The sequence below is a fragment of the Bos indicus x Bos taurus genome, chromosome 13, assembly GCF_003369695.1.
Source record: "Bos indicus x Bos taurus breed Angus x Brahman F1 hybrid chromosome 13, Bos_hybrid_MaternalHap_v2.0, whole genome shotgun sequence".
Classification (NCBI taxonomy): domain Eukaryota; kingdom Metazoa; phylum Chordata; class Mammalia; order Artiodactyla; family Bovidae; genus Bos; species Bos indicus x Bos taurus.
In genome coordinates this window covers 73,438,268-73,462,788 of record NC_040088.1, presented here as the reverse complement: position 1 = coordinate 73,462,788, position 24,521 = coordinate 73,438,268, and the positions used below count along the sequence as shown (strand labels likewise).

The window sequence follows — 24,521 nt, the reverse complement described above, 5'->3', positions numbered from 1 at the left end:
CAAGGAGTAAGCATCTTTTAATTTCATGGCTGCAATCACCATCTGCAGTGATTTTGGAGCCCAAAATATCCTAACCTATAGCTGAACTAAATGAAGTGAAGCAACTAGCAGAGTGTTGGGTGCTCAGTACATAGTACTGCTGCGCCCAGGATCACCTTACCGAAAAAAAACCCTTTTATTACACATACTGAAAGGCCAGGGCACCTGTGGACAGCAACTGCAAAAAGGGAGTTCAAACCATTTTGTGATTTCTTTTAAAACAAATTCTAGGAAGAGATGTAAAACTCCCCAAATTCTGAAATGAAGAAATATTAATAGATTCTTATAGCGCAAAAACAAAGTTGAAATGGAAATTCAAGGTAGGATCACAAGGTGCTAACTGCTTTTCCTCTGGGCTTATGAATCAATCTCATCTCTTCATCATTTCTCATGCATTCAGTATTGCCTTGGTGAAGACAAACAACTGCCCAAGTAAAAACAACATGAAAGATGAGTTGTTCTGTATTAAAATAGGGGACGGGAAAGATGTTTATTCTTTTTTTTTTAGTCAAAGACAGCATTCTCAAAGAGATGGGAGGCATGCTTAAAAAAAAGTTTAGGATAATATATGATTCTTTTAAGTCCTAATTTTATTTCTTCCCCTTAATAATATTTATGTTTGAAAATAGTCCACACACTAACTGTTTGAATCTAGATGAACCGCAGCTCGTGTGACTGCCCATCCATCTCACCTCTGTGAATACACATGTGGGGAGATCATTTATCAGTTACTAATAAGCAGAGATTCAGATGCCAACGCACAAATCCTTCTCAACATTTATATTCTACCAAGTTGGGGATGTTTCTAGAAGATGTATGTGTGCACAGTTTATCTAACAGACCGGAATGGCTCTTATTTCTGTTCTGCCAAATAAAGAGACATTTCCCTGACTCTAAATGTGATTTCTTCAGCTCCCAAACTGCACATTTTCTGGGCATTTCTCCTGGCAGGTCCATCCACTATCAAATTCTCCAAGTTTGGCAAAACTTTAACAGCCCCAGTTCACAGAGTGCACATGACCTGGCCTAGACTTCATGATAAAAGTTAAAGTGCACACAGAAATAATGTCGACACTTGAAAACAAACAAGGCTGTGGAAATGGTCCCCATGTGAGGGCAGCACCAAGATGTGGCCTGAGCTTCCAAAATGCGCAGGAAGCAATGACACTGAGGAGGTCCGTGAAGACACGTAAGCACAGGAACCTGAACAGCTGGCTTTGATCCCACAGGCATTCGGTTCCTCGATCTACTTAGTTATGGGCTTCCCAGCTGGCGCTAGTGGTAAAGAACCCATTTGCCAAAGCAGGAGACATAAGTGACTCGGGTTTGATCCCTGGGCAGGGAAGATCCCCTGGAGAAGGCAATGACAACCCACTCCAGTATACTTGCCTGGAAAATCCCATGGACAGAGAAGCCTGGCAGGCTACAGTCCATGGGGTCACAAAGGGCCGGACATGACTGAAGTGACATAGCACTCTCCGTAGTAGCTGTGTGGCCTCGGGCAAGTCACTTAAGAGGTTCCTAGCTCATCAAATGTAAATAGCACCCCCTTTCTGGTACATTTTCCACAGCTGGGGAAGTGTCTTCAAAGTGTCTACGACAAAACAGGTGCCTGATACGTGTTAGTGTCCAAACTTGAAGCAAGGCTGCAGACTCAGTCACCTGCAGGGATCAGACAAGAAGGTAACTCCAAGAGGCCCTGTGAGTGTAGAAACAGGGAGCACAGTGGGGGCCCACAGACCACCTGGCACATTCAGTTCCAGGGGATGGACGGAGCCCGACAGGGGCTGAGCACAGCCAGGAGATGAGAGCGAGGCTTTGAGATGCAGGCAGATAGCACAGAATGTGTCACAACAGCTGAGTAAGCAAGGAGCATGTGAGAAATGGCAGAACTCATAAGACGTGCTAAATACAGGCCCATCACCTATAAGACAGGCCGAAGATGGAAGAAATAAACATGATGGAACGGTAAGAATGGCAGAGATAGAAAGTGCTGAGCTGTGATCACGTCCACTTTGGGCCAGCTCGTGTGGGCCATGTGACAGTCATCTGCAGGGCGGCCCATTCCCAGCCTAGCCCTGGGGAAGGGAAGGAGCCTCAGGGCTGCACAGGCTGGTGAGGGTCCGTGGAGCGGACACCTGCGGGGGGAAGACCAGTGCTAAATACCAAAATGAACGAGAAAAGAAAGTAGGAGTGTGGCTGTGACACCTGCTGTGGCCAGCAGTAGAGCAGGTAAAGGGTTGAGTGGGGTGTGGGGCCTTGCAGTCGACGATTCACTCTCCAAGGGAAACAGGAACACAGTCTCTCGTAAAGGTTATTTCCAGTTTCACAGGAATAAAAACCCACAGGAAACAGGGTGTTTGTTCTTTTTTTTTAAATAAGTGTTAGGTCATTTCTTTATATTATCATGTTAACATGTAAGGCAGGGAATTTAAAACTACGCTGGAAACCTTGGCTTGTTTCTGTAACATAAGAGTATGACCACCTCTGCTAGCCATAAGCACGGATTCTGTGTCATGCTGAAATGCAACTGAAAAATTAAATTCTACCCAGTCTGGTCCTAGATAACCGAGGATGCTAAGTATAATACAGGTTAACTGATTTCACGTGTCAATCACGGAAAGGCAGAGGACGCAGGAGTTTTAAGTTGACCTGCTGTGGTCCAGGTAGTGGAGGAACTTGTGACGGCAGCAGCTTCGTGCCATCATGGACTATATAGGTATTCAGATCAGATCAGTCGCTCAGTCATGTCCGACTCTTTGCGACCCCATGAATCGCAGCACACCAGGCCTCCCTGTCCATCACCAGCTCCCGGAGTTCACTCAAACTCCCATCCATTGAGTCAGTGATGCCATCCAGCCATTTCATCCTCTGTCGTCCCCTTCTCCTCTTGCCCCCAATCCCTCCCAGCATCACAGACTTTTCCAATAAGTCAACTCTTCGCATCAGGTGGCCAAAGTACTGGAGTTTCAGCTTTAGCATTTATCCTTCCAAAGAAATCCCAGGGCTGATCTCCTTTAGAATGGACTGGTTGGATCGCCTTGCAGTCCAAGGGACTTTCAAGTGTCTTCTCCAACACCACAGTTCAAAAGCATCAATTCTTCGGCGCTCAGCCTTCTTCATAGTCCAACTCTCACATCCATACATGACCACAGGAAAAACCATAGCCTTGACTAGACGGACCTTTGTTGGCAAACTAATGTCTCTGCTTTTGTTTTGTTTTTTTTTTTCTTTCTTTCTTTTTTTTTTCTGCTTTTGAATATGCTATCTAGGTTGGTCATAACTTTCCTTCCAAGGAGTAAGCGTCTTTTAATTTCATGGCTGCAGTCACCATCTGCAGTGATTTTGGAGTCCAGAAAAATAAAGTCTGACACTGTTTCCACTGTTTCCCCATCTATTTCCCATGAAGTGATGGGACCGGATGCCATGATCTTCGTTTTCTGAATGTTGAGCTTTAAGCCAACTTTTTCCCTCTCCACTTTCACTTTCATCAAGAGGCTTTTTAGTTCCTCTTCACTTTCTGCCATAAGGGTGGTGTCATCTGCATATCTGAGGTTATTGATATTTCTCCCAGCAATCTTGATTCCAGCTTGTGTTTCTTCCAGTCCAGCGTTTCTCATGATGTACTCTGCATACAAGTTAAATAAACAGGGTGACAATATACAGCCTCGACGAACTCCTTTTCCTATTTGGAACCAGTCTGTTGTTCCATGTCCAGTTCGAATTGTTGCTTCCTGACCTGCATACAAATTTCTCAAGAGGCAGATCAGGTAGTCTGGTATTCCCATCTCTTTCAGAATTTTCCACAGTTTCTTGTGATCCACACAGTCAAAGGCTTTGGCATAGTCAATAAAGCAGAAATAGATGTTTTTCTGGAACTCTCTTGCTTTTCCATGATCCAGTGGATGTTGGCAATTTGATCTCTGGTTCCTCTTCCTTTTCTAAAACCAGCTTGAACATCAGGAAGTTCACGGTTCACATATTGCTGAAGCCTGGCTTGGAGAGTTTTGAGCATTACTCTACTAGCGTGTGAGATGAGTGCAATTGTGCAGTAGTTTGAGCATTCTTTGGCATTGCCTTTCTTTGGGATTGGAATGAAAACGGACCTCTTCCAGTCCTGTGGCCACTGCTGAGTTTTGCAAATTTGCTGACATATTGAGTGCAGCACTTTCACAGCATCTTTCAGGATTTGAAATAGCTCAACTGGAATTCTATCACCTCCACTAGCTTTGTTCATAGTGATGCTTTCTAAGGCCCACTTGACTTCACATTCCAGGATGTCTGGCTCTAGGTGAGTGATCACACCATCATGATTATCTTGGTCGTGAAGATCTTTTTTGTACAGCTTTTCTGTGTATTCTTGCCATCTCTTCTTAATATCTTCTGCTTTTGTTAGGTCCATACCATTTCTGTCCTTTATTGAGCCCATCTTTGCATGAAATGTTCCTTTGGTATCTCTAATTTTTTTGAAGAGATCTCTAGTCTTTCCCATTCTGTTGTTTTCCTCTATTTCTTTGCATTGATCGCTGAAGAAGGCTTTCTTATCTCTTCTTGCTATTCTTTGGAACTCTGCATTCAGATGCTTATACCTTTCCTTTTCTCCTTTGTTTTTCGCTTCTCTTCTTTTCACAGCTATTTGTAAGGCCTCCTCAGACAGCCATTTTGCTTTTTTGCATTTGTTTTCCATGGGGATGGTCTTGATCCCTGTCTCCTGTACAATGTCACGAACCTCATTCCATAGTTCATCAGACACTCTATCAGATCTAGGCCCTTAAATCTATTTCTCACTTCCACTGTAAATCATAAGTGATTTGATTTAGGTCATACCTGAATGGTCTAGTGGTTTTCCCTACTTTCTTCAATTTAAGTCTGAATTTGGCAATAAGGAGTTCATGGTCTGAGCCACAGTCAGCTCCTGGTCTTGTTTTTGCTGACTGTATAGAGCTTCTCCATCTTTGGCCGCAAAGAATATAATCAATCTGATTTCGGTGTTGACCATCTGGTGATGTCCATGTGTAGAGTCTTCTCTTGTGTTGTTGGAAGAGGGTGTTTGTTATGATCAGTGCATTTTCTTGGCAAAACTCTATTAGTCTTTGCCCTGCTTCATTCCGTATTCCAAGGCCATATTTGCCTGTTACTCCAGGTGTTTCTTGACTTCCTACTTTTGCATTCCAGTCCCCTAGCATGAAAAGGACATCTTTTTTGGGTGTTAGTTCTAAAAGGTCTTGGAGGTCTTCATAGAACCGTTCAACTTCAGCTTCTTCAGCGTTACTGGTTGGGGCATAGACTTGGATTACTGTGATAGTGAATGGTTTGCCTTGGAAACGAACAGAGATCATTCTGTTGTTTTTGAGATTGCATCCAAGTACTGCATTTTGGACTCTTTTGTTGACCATGATGGCTACTCCATTTCTTCAGAGGGATTCCTGCCCACAGTAGTAGATATAATGGTCATCTGAGTTAAAGTCACCCATTTCAGTTCGCTGATTCCTAGAATGTCGACATTCACTCTTGCCATCTCTTGTTTGACCACTTCCAATTTGCCTTGATTCATGGACCTGACATTCCAGGTTCCTATGCAATATTGCTCTTTACAGCATTGGACCTTGCTTCTATCACCAGTCACATCACCAGTACAGGTATTAGGTTGGTGCAAATCTAACTACAGTTTTGCACTGCTGAACTCTGCTCTTTGATATTGGAATACATTCTTAAATAAATGTGGTAATGTTATATATACATCATTTTAATGTGCATTTCTCACTTTATGTTTTTTGCTAATGACTTATTACTTGCCGTGTATTTTATATTTATTTTAGACTACGGAAATGATGTTAGATAAAAAGAATTTGAGCAATTTTCTTATTTGAGTTCAAAATAGGTCGTAAAGCCCTGAAGACAACTCGCAACATCCACAACGCTTTTGGCCCAGGAAGTGCTAAAGAACATACAGTGTGGTAGTGGTTAAAGAAGTTTTACAAAGGACACGAGAGCCTTGAAGATGAGGAGGGCAGTGGCCAGCCATCAGAGGTTGACACAAGCAACTGAGAGCCATCATCAAAGCTGATCCTCTTACCACTACAGGAGAAGGTGCTGAAGAAATCAACATCGACTGTTCTATGGTCATTCGGCATTTGAAGCAAAGTGCAAAAGTGAAAAATCTCAGTAAGTGGAGGCCTCGTCAGCTGACCAAAAATCAATAAAAGTGGATTTTATATGACAACCGGTGACAACCAGCTCAGTGGTTAGACCAAGAAGCAGCTCCAAAGCAGTTCCCAAACCCAAACTTGCACCCAAAAAAGGTCATGGTCACTGTCTGGTGGTCTGCTGCTGGTCTGATCTACTACAGCTTTCTGAATCCCAGCAAAACCATTACATCGAAGAGGTATGCTCGGCAAATCCATGAGACGCACAAACCGCAACAGCTGGAGCCAGTACTGGTCAACAGAAAGGGCCCAGTTCTTCTCTACCACAAACCCTGACCACACGTCACACAAGCAATGCTTCAGAAGTTGAACGAATTGGGCTACAAAGTTTGGCCTCATCCACCACAAGCACCTGACCGCTCACCAACCGACTACCACTTCTTTAAGCATCTCAACAACTCTTTGCAGGGAAAGCACTTCCACAACCAGCAGGAGGCAGAAAATGCTTTCCAAGAGTTCATCAAATCCTGAGGCATGGATTTTTATGCTACAGGAATAAACTTATTTCTCATTGGCCAAAATGTGTTGCCTCATCATTCCTATTTTGATTAGTGAAGATGTGTTTGAGACTCGTTGAAATAAATTAAAAGTTCACGGTCCGAAACTGCAATTACATTTGCACCAACCTACTACGTTCGGCTGATCAGCCCGCCAGTCAGTGGAATGCAGCACACTGTGTGCTCTTCGCCAAGAGGAGCCAGGCTGCACAGCCGCAGCCTGTCTGCGGCTGAGAGCAGCTGGCGGGATGTACACCTCTCGACACACATGCATACACAGCTCCAGAAGGACGTGCTACTGGGAGACACCGGCAGGTATGACTTCACCCAAAGACATCTTCACCCAGGGCTTTCCAGGCACGTGTCCTTCAGGGTCAATGAAATAAGGAGGGGAGGATGGTGTGACATAGAGATGACAGCTTCCTGTACTGTCAGATGAGAACAGCAAAACAGACACTGACCCACCAATTGTGATGCACCCCCACAGTGGGATGCTGTTAAGCAATAACAAGAAACAAATTATTGTTACACTTAACTGTATGGATGCATCTCTAAAAGGCTGCGAGAGGAAGCAGCCAGACACAAGAGTGAATGCCTCTGGTCCACACATCCCCTCCACACACCACAACAGACCCGAGGAATCTATAATTACAGACAGCAGATCAGTGTTTGCCTGGAGTATCAGAAAATTTCTAGAGTGAATGAGAAGTTCTAAACCTTGATTGGGGTGCTTGATTTGGGTGTACACATACGTCAAAGTTCATCAAACTATATTTAAAATGGGGTATTTCACTGGGTGTAAATAATGCCTAAATGAAGTTGATTTAAAAAATTACAAATTTGACCAAAACCCCAAAACCTTATACGTATCCATTCTCACAGTTTATAAAAGTTGTTTTTAACCCCCCAAATAAAGAAGATATAAATGTCCTTTTGAATTAAAAACTTTTTTTTTTCCCATCATTTTAAAGTTCAGTGATGGAAAGTTCCTTAGGATGCCTTGTGGACCAGAAGATGAGCATTTTGGCCCCCTCTCTGCCCACAGGTTCCCGGTCCTGCAGCCAACCTCCAACATTCCTTTAACAAGGATCATGACTGCTTCGTTTGGCAATGAACAGACCACGTTGGAGAGCTGGAGTGATCGGACTGGAGGTTAAAATGAAAATGGACAGGAAGATGGAATGTAAATAACTAATCAATTCTATCTACAGCAGAGTGGGCGGGAAGGCAGGAGGTGGAGGAACGGGAAGGATGAGTGAGAAGCTGAGAGACAAGCTCTCCACAGTTTCACTCTGCATACTGGTGTCCTCCTGGGCTCTTGGGACCTGTGACTTCAACCACGGGGGACGTACACCCAGGGCCTGTGCCTGAGTCAGCTCAGCCCCTTAAATGAGCCTGATATAAAATGTACATTAATATTACATACCATATATAAGGAAATCTAAGACTAAACGTATTTTTTCAAAAAACAGTTATTTTTTACCTTTTCAAAACTATTGGTTCACCAAGAGAATTTAGTAGCAACCAAAATATTACCCTAAGTGTGATGACCTGTTCTAGAAAACATTGCCTATGCATGAAATAAAGTGATGGCAGGAAATGGTGGTTGCTGTTGTTCAGTCACTCTTTGCGACCCCGTGGACTGCAGCACGCCAGGCTTCCCTGTCCTTCACCAACTCCCGGAGCTTGCTCAAACTCATGTCCATTGAATAGGTGATGCCATTCAACCATCTCATCCTGTGTCATACCTTTCTCCTCCTGCCCTCAATCTTTCCCAGCATCAAGATCTTTTCCAATGAGTCAGCTCTTTGCATCAGGTGGTCAAAGTATTGGAGCTTTGGCCTCAGCATCAGTCTCTCCAATGAATATTCAAGATCAATTTCCTTTAGCATTGACTCTCCAGGCAAGAATACTGGAGTGGGTTGCCATCTCCTCCACCAGGGGATCTTCCCAACCCAGGGACAGAACCTGCATCTCTTGTGTGTCTTGCATCGTGCAGGGCAGGTTCTTTACCACTAGTGCTACCAGGGACGCCCAGGAAACGGTTAGCATAGTTCATTTTCAAACTCAGAGGGAGAAAAATAACAACAACAAAACCCGAAGAGTCATAAACATGAAAGTCATTAAGGGATTTCCAAGAGTAAAATCTCACTCATTCTCAACACCTTATCCAGTACTTAGAATGTGGCCGGCCCTATTCCAAGCCTTTCACATACAAAAGCTCTTACAGTCCTCAAACCAAGCCAGCCCACAGGCTCCCTCAGCCCCATTTCACAGATGAGGCACAGCGAGGTTACCTGGAGGGGGAATACCCACCCCCCAGCACTTCTCCAGCAGCTCCACTTCTACTGGAACCCAGATACTTTTGTCTGTCCTGCCAAGGGAGGGACAGCATATTCTCATGTTTGTGTCTAGGACTGGACCCTGATACTGCTGTGGACAGGGTGCACCCTGCAGGAACATGAGGCCCTCAGGCCGCCACCCTGAGAATGCACGAGGCAGCCCTTCCTCTGTAAAGAACTGGGAATTCTCCAGGCAAATGCTAACAGTCCAGTCCTGGTGCTAGTAATGACAGCACCCAGGATGGGAACAGAAGGAGGCAGAGCAATGACATGCCTTCAGACAGGGCTTTGATCAGCTCAGAGAGCGCAGCGGGGATGCTGAAAGGCTCCAGATACTTCATGTCTTTGGTTTCTCTAATTTGCCTTTACAATTGCATCACAATTTTGGCCAGATCTGCATATGGCCAGCCTGTAATCTGCTTAAATTTTCATTTAAATCAACTCAGTTAAAAAGAATTAAGTATTTTCTTTACTCACGTCTTAAGTTCTATTCATGAAATCAATCTAATAATTATACCTTATTAGCACATTTGGAGAAGGCAATGGCACCCCACTCTAGTACTCTTGCCTAGAAAATCCCATGGATGGGGGAGCCTGGTGGGCTGCTGTCTATGGGGTTGCAGAGAGTCGGACACGACTGAAGCGACTTAGCAGCAGCAGCAGCAGCAGCACATTTATCCACTAAAATAAAAGAAATCTCTGTACCAACCATAATCATTACATGTCCTCCAGTGCTGTGAGTTTTGAAGAATTCTGAGTTGGTGAAAGTTACTCTTTACCCTCTAATTTAAAAATATAGAAATAATATATACAAATAGGCCTTACACAGAGAAACTCACAGCAAACTTTTTGGCCAATCCAACATATAACACATAGGTACGAATGGAACTTTTTGTTGTTCTTTAGTCACTAAGTTGTGTCCAACTGGTTTGTGACCCCATGAACTGCAGCCCACTAGGCTCCTCTGTCCATAGGATTTCCCAGGCAAGAATACTGGAGCGGGTTGCCATTTCCTCCTCTAGATCTTCCCAACTCAGGGAATGAACTCACATTTCCTGTATTGCAGGCAGATTCTTTACTGCAGAGCTGCCAGGGAAGCCCCAAATGGATCTTTGCTGCTGCTGCTGCTAAATCGCTTCAGTCGTGTCCGACTCTGTGCGACCCCATAGACAGCAGCCCACCAGGCTCCCCCGTCTCTGCGATTCTCCAGGCAAGAACACTGGAGTGGACTGCCATTTCCTTCTCCAATGCATGAAAGTGAAGTCGCTCAGTTGTGTCTGACTCTTCGCGACCCCATGGACTGCAGCACACCAGGCTCCTCCATCCATGGGACTCTCCAGTCAAGAGTACTGGAGTGGGCTGCCATTGCCTTCTCCTTACAGACACACAATTTCAAATGGCTGAGAAAAGAAACGGGACAGGAATCAGGCATTAGGTCAGGGACAGTAGAAGCACTGGGTTAAGGACATGATGGACCATTTTAAGAAGAAACTGCAGAATCTGGCCAAATTCAACCACCACCACTGCCACACAACAATCATGCCTTCTCAACAGACACCTCAAATATATAAATTAATGCACAAGTTCTGTTAAAAACGTGGTGGGGGAGGGGGGATAATCAGTAGGTAGAAATAAAAATCTAAAAACTTTGATTAATTAGATAAATTATTTGCATTGTTTCTCCAGGAAGACAGAAAGAACACACAGGCCTAAAGGGAGGGATCCCCCCGAGCCTGAGGGCTCCCCTGAGGGACATCTGGGAGGTGGGGGAAGTGCTGGGGGAAGGTGGGCTGGCTTCAAGATCCCCCCACAGCTGATCCATGCTCATCTGCTTCCACAGTGTCCTCCTCATACGAGATTCTCTGTTCAAAGGGTACACTAAAGAGAAACCTGGAAACCCCTGGTCAGGTCCGATTTCCTCATTTTACCAGTGAGGAAACCAAAGCTCAAGGAAGATGAAGACTTCGGGCCACTCAGTCAGCCGCAGTAGAATCCAAGTTTAGAGAACTCAACATCCAGACTCTGGCGACCAAAACCACCTCCAGGAAGGCCCTCCTGCAGACAGATACTGGTGATCCTAGTGGATGTCCCGACAGCAACACCCTCGCTCATCCTCCAAAGGGAAGTGAGATTACCCAGAAATTCCCTGAGGAGAGGATGGCGGCCAGCAGTAGGTAATGAAGCGTATGAGTCGATGGGACTCCACTAGAAATGAGATGAAGTCACTATCTGGGGAAGGATGAGTTAAGGAGACAGGCACGTCTCTTCCTGAAAAGTCCTATAAGTCAAATAACAGACTAGGAAAGCTTCCTACTCACTAGTAACAGAAACAACAGTGAAAACAGCAGTAGGGATGACAGCAACAGCCATAATGTATTATTCTTTATCATATACCAAAAACTGGAGTCAGCCTTTTATACGCACCTAACATCCCTGTGACATAAATATGATTATTCTTGCTCTAATAGATTAAAAAACATGGAGCCTAAGTCTGTGGTAGGATGGCCCTACTGTCCTGGTTTGCCTGAGCACTAGGTGGTTTCCCAAGACGTAGAACTGTCTATGCCCAGAGCAGGAAAACCCTGGCAGTCCAGGGTGGCTGGTGACCTCACCTGTGGGCCTGCGAGGTGACAGCAATGTCCATGTCGGCCTGATGCCCCATCCACCACCACCTTCTATGGGACAAGTTCCCTCCACCTGCTCCAGGCCAGACTTTCACATACTGGTTTAAAGAAGGACACGACCAGTACTGTACAAAAGTGCATGTGCTTGTGTAGCGTTATCTCCTTTTACAAAAAAAAAAAAAAAGCACTGCAGAGCCTCGCGCCTCCAGCCTCCAAAAGAGCGATGAAGGGACACTTACCTTGACCTCAAACTCGAAGTGCTCGTCCTTCCCTTGGCCGCAGAGAACATAGCGGGGGATACTGATTTTGATGGGGTCCTTCAGGTCATCTGGATTTGCTCCCAAAGAGCGGGAAACCATCCGCTATCAAAGGTACATTGGATGGAAGAACAAAGAGAGACCAAGATCACTGCACTGCAAATACCCCGCCCAGGCGGGCGGGGGAGACAGTTTCAAGCAAAGAAAAGAACATCCAACCAGCAGAGTTTATTTAGATAAATGATGGTTTCCTTTGAAAGAGAAACGCTAAGTCTCTCTCATGACAAAAGACCACTGCTTAAGAGATACCAGTCCACAAAGGTAGCACAGAAGCACTCCCAAATGTTGTCTGGCTTTGATGTTCCTTTCAATTTACAAGAATGAGCAGGAAAAAAAGAACAGATCACACATCCTGACTTAAAAAAAAAATATATAAGCCAGAATCTTTTCAGAAAGTCTTAATCACTGAAGAACATCTTTTTTCTTCACAGACTACAAGACTGCTTGCTGTACATAAAGCTCCAAAGCTGGAGATTTTATTCACATTCGCTTTAGTTTTAACTTCTAGGCATTTTTATAAGACAATATAGTACGGAAAGCTCTTTAAAACCACAATTAAAACAATCCCAAGTGTTTTTTTTTTTTTTTTTAGGCTCCATCTGATTAATAATCAACTGAGCTCCCGACAAATGTCTATGGTCTGGATGGTGTCAAGGAGGGGTTTGAGGAAGAGGCAAAAAGAAAAAAAAAATTAAAAGGAATTCTCTTAAGTGTGAATGGGAGGAGATCGTTGAACAATCCTTATTGTTACCACCAATGGAGGGCTTTACAAAACACTAAAAGACACGTTTTTGAAACAGCAGTAATAAAATCATTAAAATCATAATTACAGTTAGCATCTATTGAATATTTACTATTACCTAGAACTGTGTTGAATAGTTCAACTGTGTCATTTCATTTAATCCTCATGACACTCCCCATGAGGCAAGAACCATTATTCACCCAATTTATCAGATAAGAGGCCCGATGCGGAAAGCGTGGGTAACGTGCAAGAGTTTAGAAAAATGGGAAGTGCTAAGAGCCAGGACTCAAACTCAGGCAAACTGAGAAAGCCCACGTATATCACCACTGCACTGCTAGCATGACCTTTATGTACTAATCTACATATTTTTAACTTTTTATTGGAGTACAGTTGATTTACAAAGCTGTGTAAGTTTCAGGTACCCAGCAAAGTGATTCAGTTACACACACACACATCCACTCTTGTATTTTATTTCTTTAATTAGAGTTGATTTACAATACTGTCTTAGTTTCAGGTATACAAAGTGATCCAGTTACAAATATTTTTCAGATTCTTATTATAGGTTATTACAAGTTATTGAATTTAGTTCTCCAAGTATGGAGTAAGTTCTTACTGTCTATTTTATATACAATGGTGGGAATCTGATAATCCCAAATTCCCAATTTATCCTCCTATCTTTTCCCTTTAGGTAATGACGTTTGTTTTCTGTGTCTGTGAGTCTGTTTCTCTTCTATATACAGATTCACTTGTATTATTTTTTAGATTCCACATATAAGTGATATCATACCGTATTGGTCTTTCTCTGACTGGCCTCACTCTGTAGCTTTCAAGACATTTTAAAGTAAATCTGTCCACCTGAGATAAACTGAGCTAATAAACACTTCAGCACACACAGAATAGATGGGAGACCCCATGATTATTAAATTTACTTACTTGACCAAAAAGACAACAGGGGCAATAAGCTCCCTCTCCCTCTGGCAGAAAGGGGTCCTGGGCCCTGGGCGCCTCAGCCAAGCAGTGCATGAAAGGCCCAGCTTTGCTACGGGTGTGAAAGGCAGGTCTCTGGGAGACACGGAGGTGTGGGATTTGCCTCAGATGGCTCCTTTCATCCAGCTGACACTGCAAACATCCTGGCATGATATGAAGTTACCAGAGCCTTCTAGATCGTCTTAGTTTTTCACTGCACAGCTGGTTACCCAAGATAAAAACCATTCATTTTATTGCAATGGTATACCTCCCTTTAGCTATCCTTGGTGTCAAACACCATAGTGGAAATTCCTGATGAAAAAAAAAAAGTGGCTTGAAGCATAGGCTCATAAATCCTTTAAAGAAAAAAACCACTGGCTTCATATTTAACAGGTATATGAATACTGTACAGACCAGCGACCTGGGAGAAAATGGATCTTATCGGGCAACTCACCTCCATCTAGGACAGCCCTTCCCACCCCAGCATGCGCACGTGTACCCCAGGAAATGGTTCTCCATGACGGTACACAAGAGCCACTGCCCCGTTTGGGACCAGACAGTGAAGAACAACTGATCCCTTCACTGAGAAGAGGATACTTCTCTTCATTATTTTGTATGGCAAAGACTACAAATATTGTCAGCATTCCCACTAACATCTGGGGCCACAGTTTACTTCAATCTCACTGATTTCACAGTAATTAAATATTAACAGGTGGAGAGAAATAAACACCCGCAGAAATGAATAACTGAAGAATAATCAGGAATCCAAAGACATTTGAGCAGAAGTATAGAGAAAAACCACAAGTATGTGTTTCCATTGAATCACTGCTGCAATGGGATTTTAAGATGCTATGTTTTGAAGTCAACAAGATGTAAAATGTTGAATTCTCAGGATATACTGTGCAAGGTTCCTGACATTCTCCTAAACTACGCTTCTGTTGGGCAGGAAGGAAAGTTAACACAAATGTCTGCCAAATTTATTTTTTTATTTGAAAGTAGTTATATTTTGAATATCATGAGTTTTACTGTAAATGTGTGCTGCATCATATCATATCCTGTTTTCTGTGAGAGCTTTCAAATATCTATGGAATTACTGATTTTGGAATCAGTCACAGTTTCTCTACATGGGGCAAAGAAGAGTCTTAGACTGGGAAGGGGAAGCCAGTGGCACAGCATGCTAGGAGGTGACGGAGCATGAAAGGCTGTAGCGTGGAAGCTCGTCGCACAGGAGATCTGGGTAAACACGTGGGATGTGTCGAGCAAGTTTAAATGCACCACAGGGTGGCTCTACTTAGAAGTAAAAGGTCAAGGAAAAGTGCATTATCAGTAACAGATTACATGTCTATACACAAGAAATACTTTTTAAAATAAGATACAGAGAAGTATTTTCTTCTGATAGCTTTTGCCAAAACAATGTCCAGTGTCAACAAATACACTATTTTTCCAGTGTCAGGGAAATACTATAGTCCAGTCCTCAGCCAAAGGAAGCAGACAGATCACAGGATATGTTTTGAATATTCAGGTTAGAAGCTTCTCTTCCTTACTCAGGCTGTGTCTCCTTCAAAAGGAGCAAATTAAGGAAATTAATAGGAAGCGGCATTAGCATCCACCAGAATAGCTGTCGGCACTGCAGAGGGCATGGAGTGGACCGATCCCACAGGGAGGCATCAGCATTCTCACCTAAACACTCTAATTACGAACCAGATGGTTGAGTTCAGTATACGCTGTAACTATGACAAGGTCAGGCCTCAGGACGGCTGGGTGATCTCTTAGCCAAATAGCCATGCTTTGCTTCTAAAATACAGGCAAACCTGGGCTTTTATCAGATTTAGCAAAACTAGCGGTTCCCCTTTCTCTGTTCCCAGCATAGCACGTATTTCCAACCCTTCCTTTTTCAACCACATGTGCCATAGCGATAGTTTTAATTAGAGATCTCTGCATCAGGTACCTACTGTGACCCCCCAGTTTGAAAACTGGGGGCTGGGGCATAGGCAGCAAGGACCTTCTCAAGTACGAGCCACGTCACAAGAAACAGAACACAAAGGCGGCCTGTGGGAGCAGGTGTACCTTACGGAATGTGGCAGAAAGCCAAGACATGCTTGCATGCCTGTCCAGAAGGTGAAGCCTCCCTGTGCCAAGAAGGGACCTGGGGCTGGCCCCATGCCACTCAGCAGGCTCCGTACCTACCGCTGACCCAGATTTGCTAAGGCATGGGGCACACTTGCTCCCGGTACGACCCCTGTCAAGGTTGGGGCCTGACAACTGGCCGACATGTAGAAACAACCCAAACTGTGCCTTCTTTTAAAGTGACTTCAGAATACTCACAGCAGGACACAGAAATATGAGTTTTCAAATAAAGGAGTATTTCTGTCCTTTTGCTATATACCTATATATCATCAAGGATAAAGTAGCCAGAAAATAACAAACTGTACTAGACATAGATTCATGTGGAATATCTTGAGGCTAGTGACCTTATGGTAAATCCGAATCTCTGATTCTTACTACAAGTAGATTATTTCATCCACATCTGAGATAACTGACATTGTCTCAAGGTTTGGAAATACTGAATATCTTACAAATGATTCAACTTGAAACAATTAAAAATGTTCCCATCTTTCTCTAGTCCAAAAATAAGTCAAATGGCCCATCGTTAACAATGGACAACCCATCATTAGATGGATGGTTTAAAAAAGACTAAATAACAGGTTTAGAGTGACTCACTGAGGACGCGGCAGCAGCTGTCATGTGGCTCTCATCACCAAACACGAGTCTAGGAGCAGAAAACCAAGGAGGGAAAAACAGGTGATCTTCCTCCTGGTTCTGCAGTGTCTTTAATGACCCATGAAAAGTGCCACTCGTCAGTCAGTCGCTGACTTCTCAAACTGTGCTGAATTCTCAGTTCCAGGAGAAGCTAAAGTGGGGGACTGGCAGGGCTCTATCACCATGTCTCTATGTTTCTGTAGAGTATACTGTTTAACCTGCCAACTGAAGGAGCAACGTGGAGGACACATGGTTATCTGTACTATATGCCACAATGGTTATATCCCAGGTTTTCTTCTGTAAGAGCCAAAATGCAGAGAGCAAAAAGGAGATGTAAAGCATACCAAGAAACAATGGAACTGTGGCAAAACTTGTAAGCCAATTTCTGTAAAACAAAACTTATAAAAAGAGAAATAATCTTTAATGTCTAGAATTCCAAGAAAAAAGTTACAAGTCAGGAAAAAAATCAGCAGTTCTTCCAATTAATCATTCATGCCTATGAAAAGACAAACCAAGAAAAAAATGTATACAGGCACTGTCAAGAATAACCATGACCAGAAGATGACTTTGGCAACAATATCCGTCCTAGAGTCAGGTCTGGGTTTGAGTTCCAGTTCTCAATCAAGTGATCCTTTCAGACATGAAATGGGAATCGACAGTTTTACCATCCCAGCAGGATCACAGTGTGGCTCCAAAGGAATAGCATGTAGGAAAGAACTCAGTAGGCTATAAACCACATATAAAGGGTGGTCGGGACTGTTACCACGATGATCCACTGCATCTTCAGCAACAAGTGATTTTAATGAGATGACAGAAGAAAATCATCAGCACTGATTTGCAACAGAATCTCTTTCCTTCTTACCAACTGGATTATTCAGTTTCATTTCTTATAAAGATGAGTTTTTAAAAAAAAATTACAAGATGCATCCTTAATAAGTGACTGGATGTTGGTAGTTCGGAATCTGTGTTATGTAGGAACCAGTAGGGGGACTAAAGAACGTTGGTGGTAGTAGAAAAACCAGAGGAGGTGAGAGAGGGCACTGTGTCTTTGGAAGGCTGTTGGTATAATACAACTGTGGAACAGACCTGCTCCATTCTGCCATAGAGTGGCCACCGATGGATGGACTGCAGATGGTCACAATAAGGACAATTATGGGAAGAGCAGTCTAACAGTGAGAAAAAGTGAAAGTCACTCAGTCGCGTCTGACTCTTTGTGAACCCATGGATTGTAACCCGCCAAGCTCCTCTTTCATGGGAGTCTCCAGGCAAGAATACTGGAGTGGGTAGCCATCCCTTTCCTCGGAGGATCTTCCCAACCCAGGGACTGAAACTGGTCTCCTGCATTACAGGTGGAGTATTTACCATCTGAGCCACCAGGGAAGCCCCTAACAGTGAGAGCAGATCCCAGTGAATAAACTGCTTCAGAGGCAGGCAGTGATCAGCCCATGGAGGGGTTAAGCAAAGACTGAACTGGGAAATGAGTTCAACTGATGACTGAGACTCAGCACTTCCATCAGGGAGAGGTCTTACAAGTTTTACCTGAATTTATCTTCAAGAGAACCTTGGAAAACGCGATTGAATGCATCCGTGTGGTCCCAATTCTCTCTCTTGTAGCCAGAGGAGCAAGAGGAGGAAGATATTCTTGCCATGGCTTCTTGGTGAATGGAGTGTGCTGTTCCTTGACCTTGGCTTTGGACGTGCGTGTGTGACCTGTGTTGGCCAACGGGATGCTGGCAGACACGACGCGTGGTTGTCTTTTCCTGCTTCTATCATCAAGTTCATGGCCACTGCCCCTTCCACACTGACCCCAAAATGAGACAGGTGGTACAGACCAACCCTAGCTGAGTTACAGATGACCCTGGCCTACAGGAGAGATGCCTCAGTTCAACTACAAACTATTAGTGAGAAATAAAAGCTTTCTTTTTTGGAAGTCACTAAAATTTTGAGGGTTGCCTGATACTTGGCAACAGCTGACTGATATAACATCCATGACAAAAGGTATGTTAAGGAAAGAAGCAGTATTAACTAAAAAGTGAGTAGTGGAGGCTGTGTAACTCAATCAGCAAAACGACCCCATTAGAAACTAGTCTGCCCAACAAGACCACTTGACTATCTAGTTATCATTCAGAACTTTAATCCATCTAGGAAAAAGAATGTAAATAAAAATTACTGTAATTACTACTGCTGGAAGGCATAAGCATTCTCTCCAAAGGATGCATGCACATTTTTTTTAAAGTAATGAGAATGGGTAGACAAACTGTTTTGAAGTGTTTTTCAACAAAGACTAAATAAATTCACCCTGCCATCCACAAGTCTGCACAACAGGCAGCTGTGAGCAAAATGGATTGTAATCAAATTCAGATGAAACTGCTATTTCAAAAGGACTCAAAGAGGTATTGTCTGGAACACAGTAACAAGCTCTGCAGTGTTAAGTGTTTATGCCTACATTACGACAATGGAAAGAGCCACATAATGAAGTATGCGTGAACCTTTTTTTTTTTTTTCCCTGATACAGAAACTCATTACCACTGAGAAGATGGTACCTCAGGCTGGACGCAAAGCTGTCACACCTGCTCCCCTGCAGCAGCATCCCAGGCTCAGAACCCCGGAAAAGGAACCTGAGAGCCAGAGAGAGGCCCTAGGATCGAAGCCATGGAGGATAAGGGGGCACACACACGTCTCTCCACTGGCTTCTCCCGGCCTCCTGACACCCTTAAGAGTCACTTCATGACGGTAAATCAGATCCTCACATCAGGACCACATTTGATCTCAAGGTGAAATGTATGCTTAGGTGAAAGGAAGTGACAGGTGGAATCTGAATTGCCCGGAGGCTGCTTCCTCATTTCAGGCTACGTGGCTCATGCAGCAGACTTCTGTCATAACCGATAATGTGATCTGAATGCAGCACTCACGTTGCTGCACGCTCCGTCTGTGGACAACATTAAAGAGCATAACTTATAACACGGTGGAATCCTGCTTCTTCACCTATGAGGACGAGCTAGTCTATCTAATGCGTATCAGTCTGCTAAATGGACCGCCTATGTACTATTTCCTTCCCAACCACGCTATCCTCCTCTGGCATCTTACACTCCGCTCTCCCTGCTCCTCATGATCATTCACTCTGTTCTTATAAAGAACATATAAGAAAATATTTATTTCAAAAATGGGGAAATATTATTGATAAGATATCAGAAGACTACTCTGGTTCATTTTGGAATTTTTTCTGTGATAGAAGATCCACCATCCAAGCAGACAACAAACATTTTTTTAGCACTTAATTAGTTGTTGTTGTTCAGTCAGTCGTGTCAACAAACTAATTCTAATGATGTCTTTATCACAGACTCAAAAGTCTTCACGTATAAGGCAAAAGGGTGTGAATGCGTGTGCATGTGAGAGAGTGTGTGCCTGTGTGTGTCGGGGGGGAGGGGTTATGGAAGGGTTAAAAACAAGCTCCACAGGAAAAGGAAAAAACACAGGAATTCTACTTCCTCCAAAAAGATAAAAGACCTCGCTTGGCCACCCCCAGCCAGGCTGTAGCCAGCAGTGTGGACCCTGACACCGTCTCCTGAGCCCTGCCTCTCCCCGCTCCCTCCCCCAGAATCTGGGGAGAGGAAAACCAATGCTGGAAACGCAGGCCGAGTTCAGCAGCTGGTGGTCAGCTCTGACGGGGAACAGGCAGGAGCTGTGCTTCCTGGCCAGAGGCAGAGGGTCCGTCTCTGGACAGATCAGCTTGGCACTGACCCACTCAACAACGAGGAGAAGAAATGAAGTGTGGGGGCTACATCACTTCTACTGGATGTGTTGCAAAGACCAACCGGAATACAAAGTGGCCCTTGCAGGCCAGTCCAAAACAAAGGCCAAGTCGCGAGCTGCAGATGTGCTGCAGAGCAGCTGCTGTGACCCCAGCTGAAGTGAAAGAGAGGAGAAAGGGTGATGGGGAGGGGGCCTCCTTCCTCCTGAGACTCTGTAAGCTAGGAGAACACTCGAACTCTTCCTCCCGTGACTCTGGAAGCTAGGAGAACCCTCAAACTCGAGAAACAGGAGAAGAGAGGCATAGCAACCCGGGGTCAGATGCTGGAAAACATAAACACAAAATGTGCAAGCCGCCTCACAGGAACGTTGATCAGACATAGGTGCACAGGAAGGGGTCCACCAGAGGAGAGGCCCTGAAGAGCTGGCTCTAAGCCGCTTATGCAGGAAAAGGGCAGCTGGATGGTACCCAGAGGGGAGAGGAGCCGACCCAGGCTGACATGGCGTGAGCTCCCCCCAGAAGCAGGAAACGCAGGGCCCTGTGGTGGGAGGTTCAGAAAGATGTGTAGGCCGGGAGGAAGCAGGGGGGTGGCAGGCAAGCGCCGATGCCTTCAGGGCGGCCTCCATCTGATGAGACAGCAGCAGCAGCCTAGACACTTACCCAGAGCTGAAGAGCCTTTCTAGGAGAGAAACGCCGAAGCTCAGAGAAAGGACTGGAACGTGGGGCCACGTGGCCCAGGGGGGAGAACTGTCAAAACTGAGCTGACGAGCGAGGCACTGAACCACAGGATGGAAAAGAAAGGGCCGGAAGTCTGAGCGGAGGACGACAAAGGCGATGCCCTGAAGGAGACCTGGCAGGGCATGGCACTGCCTCCATCCCACGTGTTATGGGAGGGGGCAGGTATTTCAAACCCTCAGGGCCCCTGGGGAAGGCTGGTGGAAGCCTTCACTAGCTTGCTCTGAGACAGAGCTGTCCTAACCTCGGCCAGTTGAGGATGCTGGGAAGGGAGCTGCCCGACCAGACACCTGCTCAGGCAGCTCACATCTGCCTGCCGGCGTCCAGCAGAAACCAACAGACGCCAAGGTACACGACAAGTCAACACACCCCTACGTGCTTCCAGCACCTCACAAACAATGAGGCGGACCTGATTTACAAGGCTGAGGTTCAGGAAAGTGAGGCACGGTGGTGAGAAAGGTCTTTTATCAGTGCTCAGCTATGTTTGTTTTTATTTCAGAGGGGATATTTAAATTTTTACATTTCCAATTTAGAGAGGTCTGCACTTTTCCAGTTTCAAATCAGTTAGCCACACTGAGCTATTCATAGCCCTGGACGGTTGTCATCGTGTTTATTCTATGAACAGTCTAGGAAAGCATGCAGTGCACTGTTACAAGCCTCCTCCCTAGAGCCTCGTCAAGTGTGAGGTCAGCCACAGAGCCTCGTCCCGAGAGTTGAAGGTCAGTTTCCAGACCTCAGGGACCACATCCCCGCCGCCCTGCAGATCCAAGGTGCTGGTGCATGGCTGAACCTTCTGGGCTTCCTGAGGGCGCCGGGAGGCACCGCTTCCTGAATCTGACTGGTGTCTGAGGTTTTGGAGGAAGACGAGTTCGAGGGTGGATGATGTCTTTGTCTCTGGAATGACTAGGCACCTGAATTCCCTTAAGGCTCGGCATCTGACCACGTCAAACCGTGTTCCTGGGGGTGGAGAGCTCAGGGCGGGGCTGCGAGGATAGAACACGCGGTCTTCCCTCACCAGGGCCACGTGGGTGTTCAGAAGGACGAGCGACTGGCAGGGGCCTTGGCCAGAGTCACCCTCGACTCTGACCGTCGTGTAGAGCAAGAGCTGAGCCTCCGCCAGAGACGGGGCGCCGGCATCCAGGTTCCCGTGAAGGAAGTAAATCAGGTCCACCAGGGTGTTCTGGAATCTGGATGATAACCGGACTCCGTTTGCCAAAACTAAGTCAGGGATTTCTGCCTTCCAGTCAAGGGAGACCTGGACCAGATCTTCCCGGAACAAGGGATGCTCGGCGCAGGCGGCGGCCTCGGATGCAGACGCGAGCACATACAGGAGGTCCTGGCATATCTGCTGGCAGAGGTTCTTGTTGTAAGTAAAAACGGTGAGCAGCAGACTCTCTGCAGAGCCCAGGAGCCGAACGCTCTGCCCACCGAAGCCAACCTGAATCTCCTGGAGCCCAGAGAGGAGCAGGGTGTGAAAGACGCCCACAGAGCCTGGGGGGTCCAGAACCAGGGCGTACAGGGAGGAGCTGAACAGGAGCAAGCACGCAGGCCGCGGCGCCGGCTCCGCGCAATTGGCCACGGCCAGCCAGTACATGCCTTGGGGTACATCCGCGTTGCCCCAAAGTTCTGGTAGGGATCCAGCCACCAGCTCAAGGAAGTCTGTTAAGGGGCATTCTTGAAGTTTCAGCATTTGGTCTGGGAATTGCACAAGGGTCTGCTTAAACACGGAGCCCCTTCTGGCACCTTCCAGTTCCAGGCAGGAGACAGAGCTCAGTGAGGAGCCTGGGAACTCAGTGGCCATGGGGCCAGTGGGCCAGCCCAGGGCTCGGTAGGGCACCAGGCTCCCCGCCCGCCCCACGGCCCCTGCCTCGTCTCTGCTGCCAACCTGACTTTCCTTGGGGAGGGAGAGAGCTTCTGCTGCTGCCCCACCTGTCTCTAGCAGCCTGTGCAGGGGTGACAGCTTCAGAATCGGCAGCCTCGTGAGGAAGGTCGCTGCCTGCGAAGCGAGCCGGCTGGGGTCGCACAGGCTGCCCACGAGCTGGGCTTGGCCGACAGCCTCTGTGCCTGTCCGCAGCAGGTGGCTCCTGGTGTCTTTGTAAAGGTCTGAGACCCACTGGTAAATGAACCCCAACCCACGGCTTCCCTCTGGCTCGACAGTCATCAGGGACTCTGAAGAGCTCACCGCTCCAGCTGCTGCCTCCTCCCAGCAGAGCTTGGAGGCCAGTGCCGCTGGGGGAACACTGGCCCGGGGGACCCTTTCAGAGAGAATGAAGCAGAGGAGCTGGCTCCGCCAGGTCTGCTCGCCCCTGCTGTCCACAGACACTTCCTGGGATATGTGCTGCAGCCAAGTCCAGCTGGACGTGAGCCCCGGGCTGGGTCCACCTTGAGGACTCGTCGGCTCGCTGAGGCTTTCTGACTCACCATGAGTATGTCCCGCACCGCTGGTGCTGCTTTTGCTAAGAGGAGGGGTTTCAGTGGGATTGAGGCGTTCTGGCTGAGAGTTGCCTCTATTACAACTGCTGCTGTGTGACGGCTCGTCCTCCGAGGGCTGAGGCCCCCGCTGGTTTGCTCCCCAATCTGGCGCTGAGCAGCGGGCAGAGGGGCCGGGGATGATCCGGGTCACAGGCAGGCTCCAGTGGTGGTTCTGGTCCACCTCCCCGCTCTCCTCTTGGCCAGGGGCATCAGTGATGTCTCTGGGCAGCAATGGGGCAGGACAGCTCTTCTGTCAAAAACAGGTGAAAGGGGGCTGTGGCATCTTTTGTGATTCTTTTTGCGTGAATGAAGATTCCTGTGGTCATTGGTTTTATCGTGTGGATTAATGCAGAGGTTCAATCGATAACCAAAGCCATTCGTGTTGATTGACTCATGATTTCAGAATAGAGGAGCTGATTCACACACAGAGCATCAATTTCCGTATTTCATATCTTATAAATTGCCAAGTATTTTGACAGAAATATGTTAGATGGGATTGAGCCACAGTATCCATTTCTTGGTCTAATATTCTACTCTTAAAAAAAAAAAGACAGAATCCTAAGGCCTTTGATTCAATTTTCCAGGGGGCAAATTTAGCTGTGAAAGTAAGTCCTCGAGTAAATGTCCAAAATGTAAGAGTAGCCGGGAGCATACTTAATGTGAATTAGAAACTGACAAGTATTCCAACCTCACATGTGTTTCTCTGGCCTCTCCGTTTGTTTCTTGGGAATCCTTCGTGTACATCTGCCCTGGTTAGAGCACCATTATGGTGTCTGCAAGCCAGGACCACAAAAGGCTCACGGCCAACCTGCTACAGGCTAGACATGTGGACGCAAAGAAGTGAAAGGCAACGTCCTCTTCTTCAAGAGGTCATCTCCTGAGGAGTCGCACGTTCAGAGGAAGACAGTGTTATTCCCGGATGGGTCGGATGGAGGGTGAGATGGGCCGTCTCCTGTAGGACATCCACCCCTCTGTCGCTCATTCTGTTCGGTGACGTAAGATTTCTACCACCTCCTAGTTTTGCTTTTTTTTTTGATTTTTGAATTTAGGGGTGTATGGGAAGGACAAGT

General features: G+C 45.9%; 1 protein-coding gene across 3 annotated transcripts in view; it reads right to left on the bottom strand.

The window, feature by feature from the left end:
• KIF16B (kinesin family member 16B) overlaps positions 1–24,521 on the bottom strand; it is a 307,139-nt gene that overhangs the window by 68,574 nt on the left and 214,044 nt on the right. For 2 of the 3 annotated variants that reach the window (XM_027560267.1, XM_027560268.1), the window contains one exon: positions 21,440–23,701. In XM_027560267.1, the coding sequence (XP_027416068.1) occupies positions 21,644–23,701 (2,058 nt within the window). In that variant the 3' untranslated portion in view covers positions 21,440–21,643. Of the gene's footprint in view, positions 1–11,947; positions 12,071–21,439; positions 23,702–24,521 lie in introns of those variants that run through there. The other variant, XM_027560269.1, reaches the window with a different exon arrangement.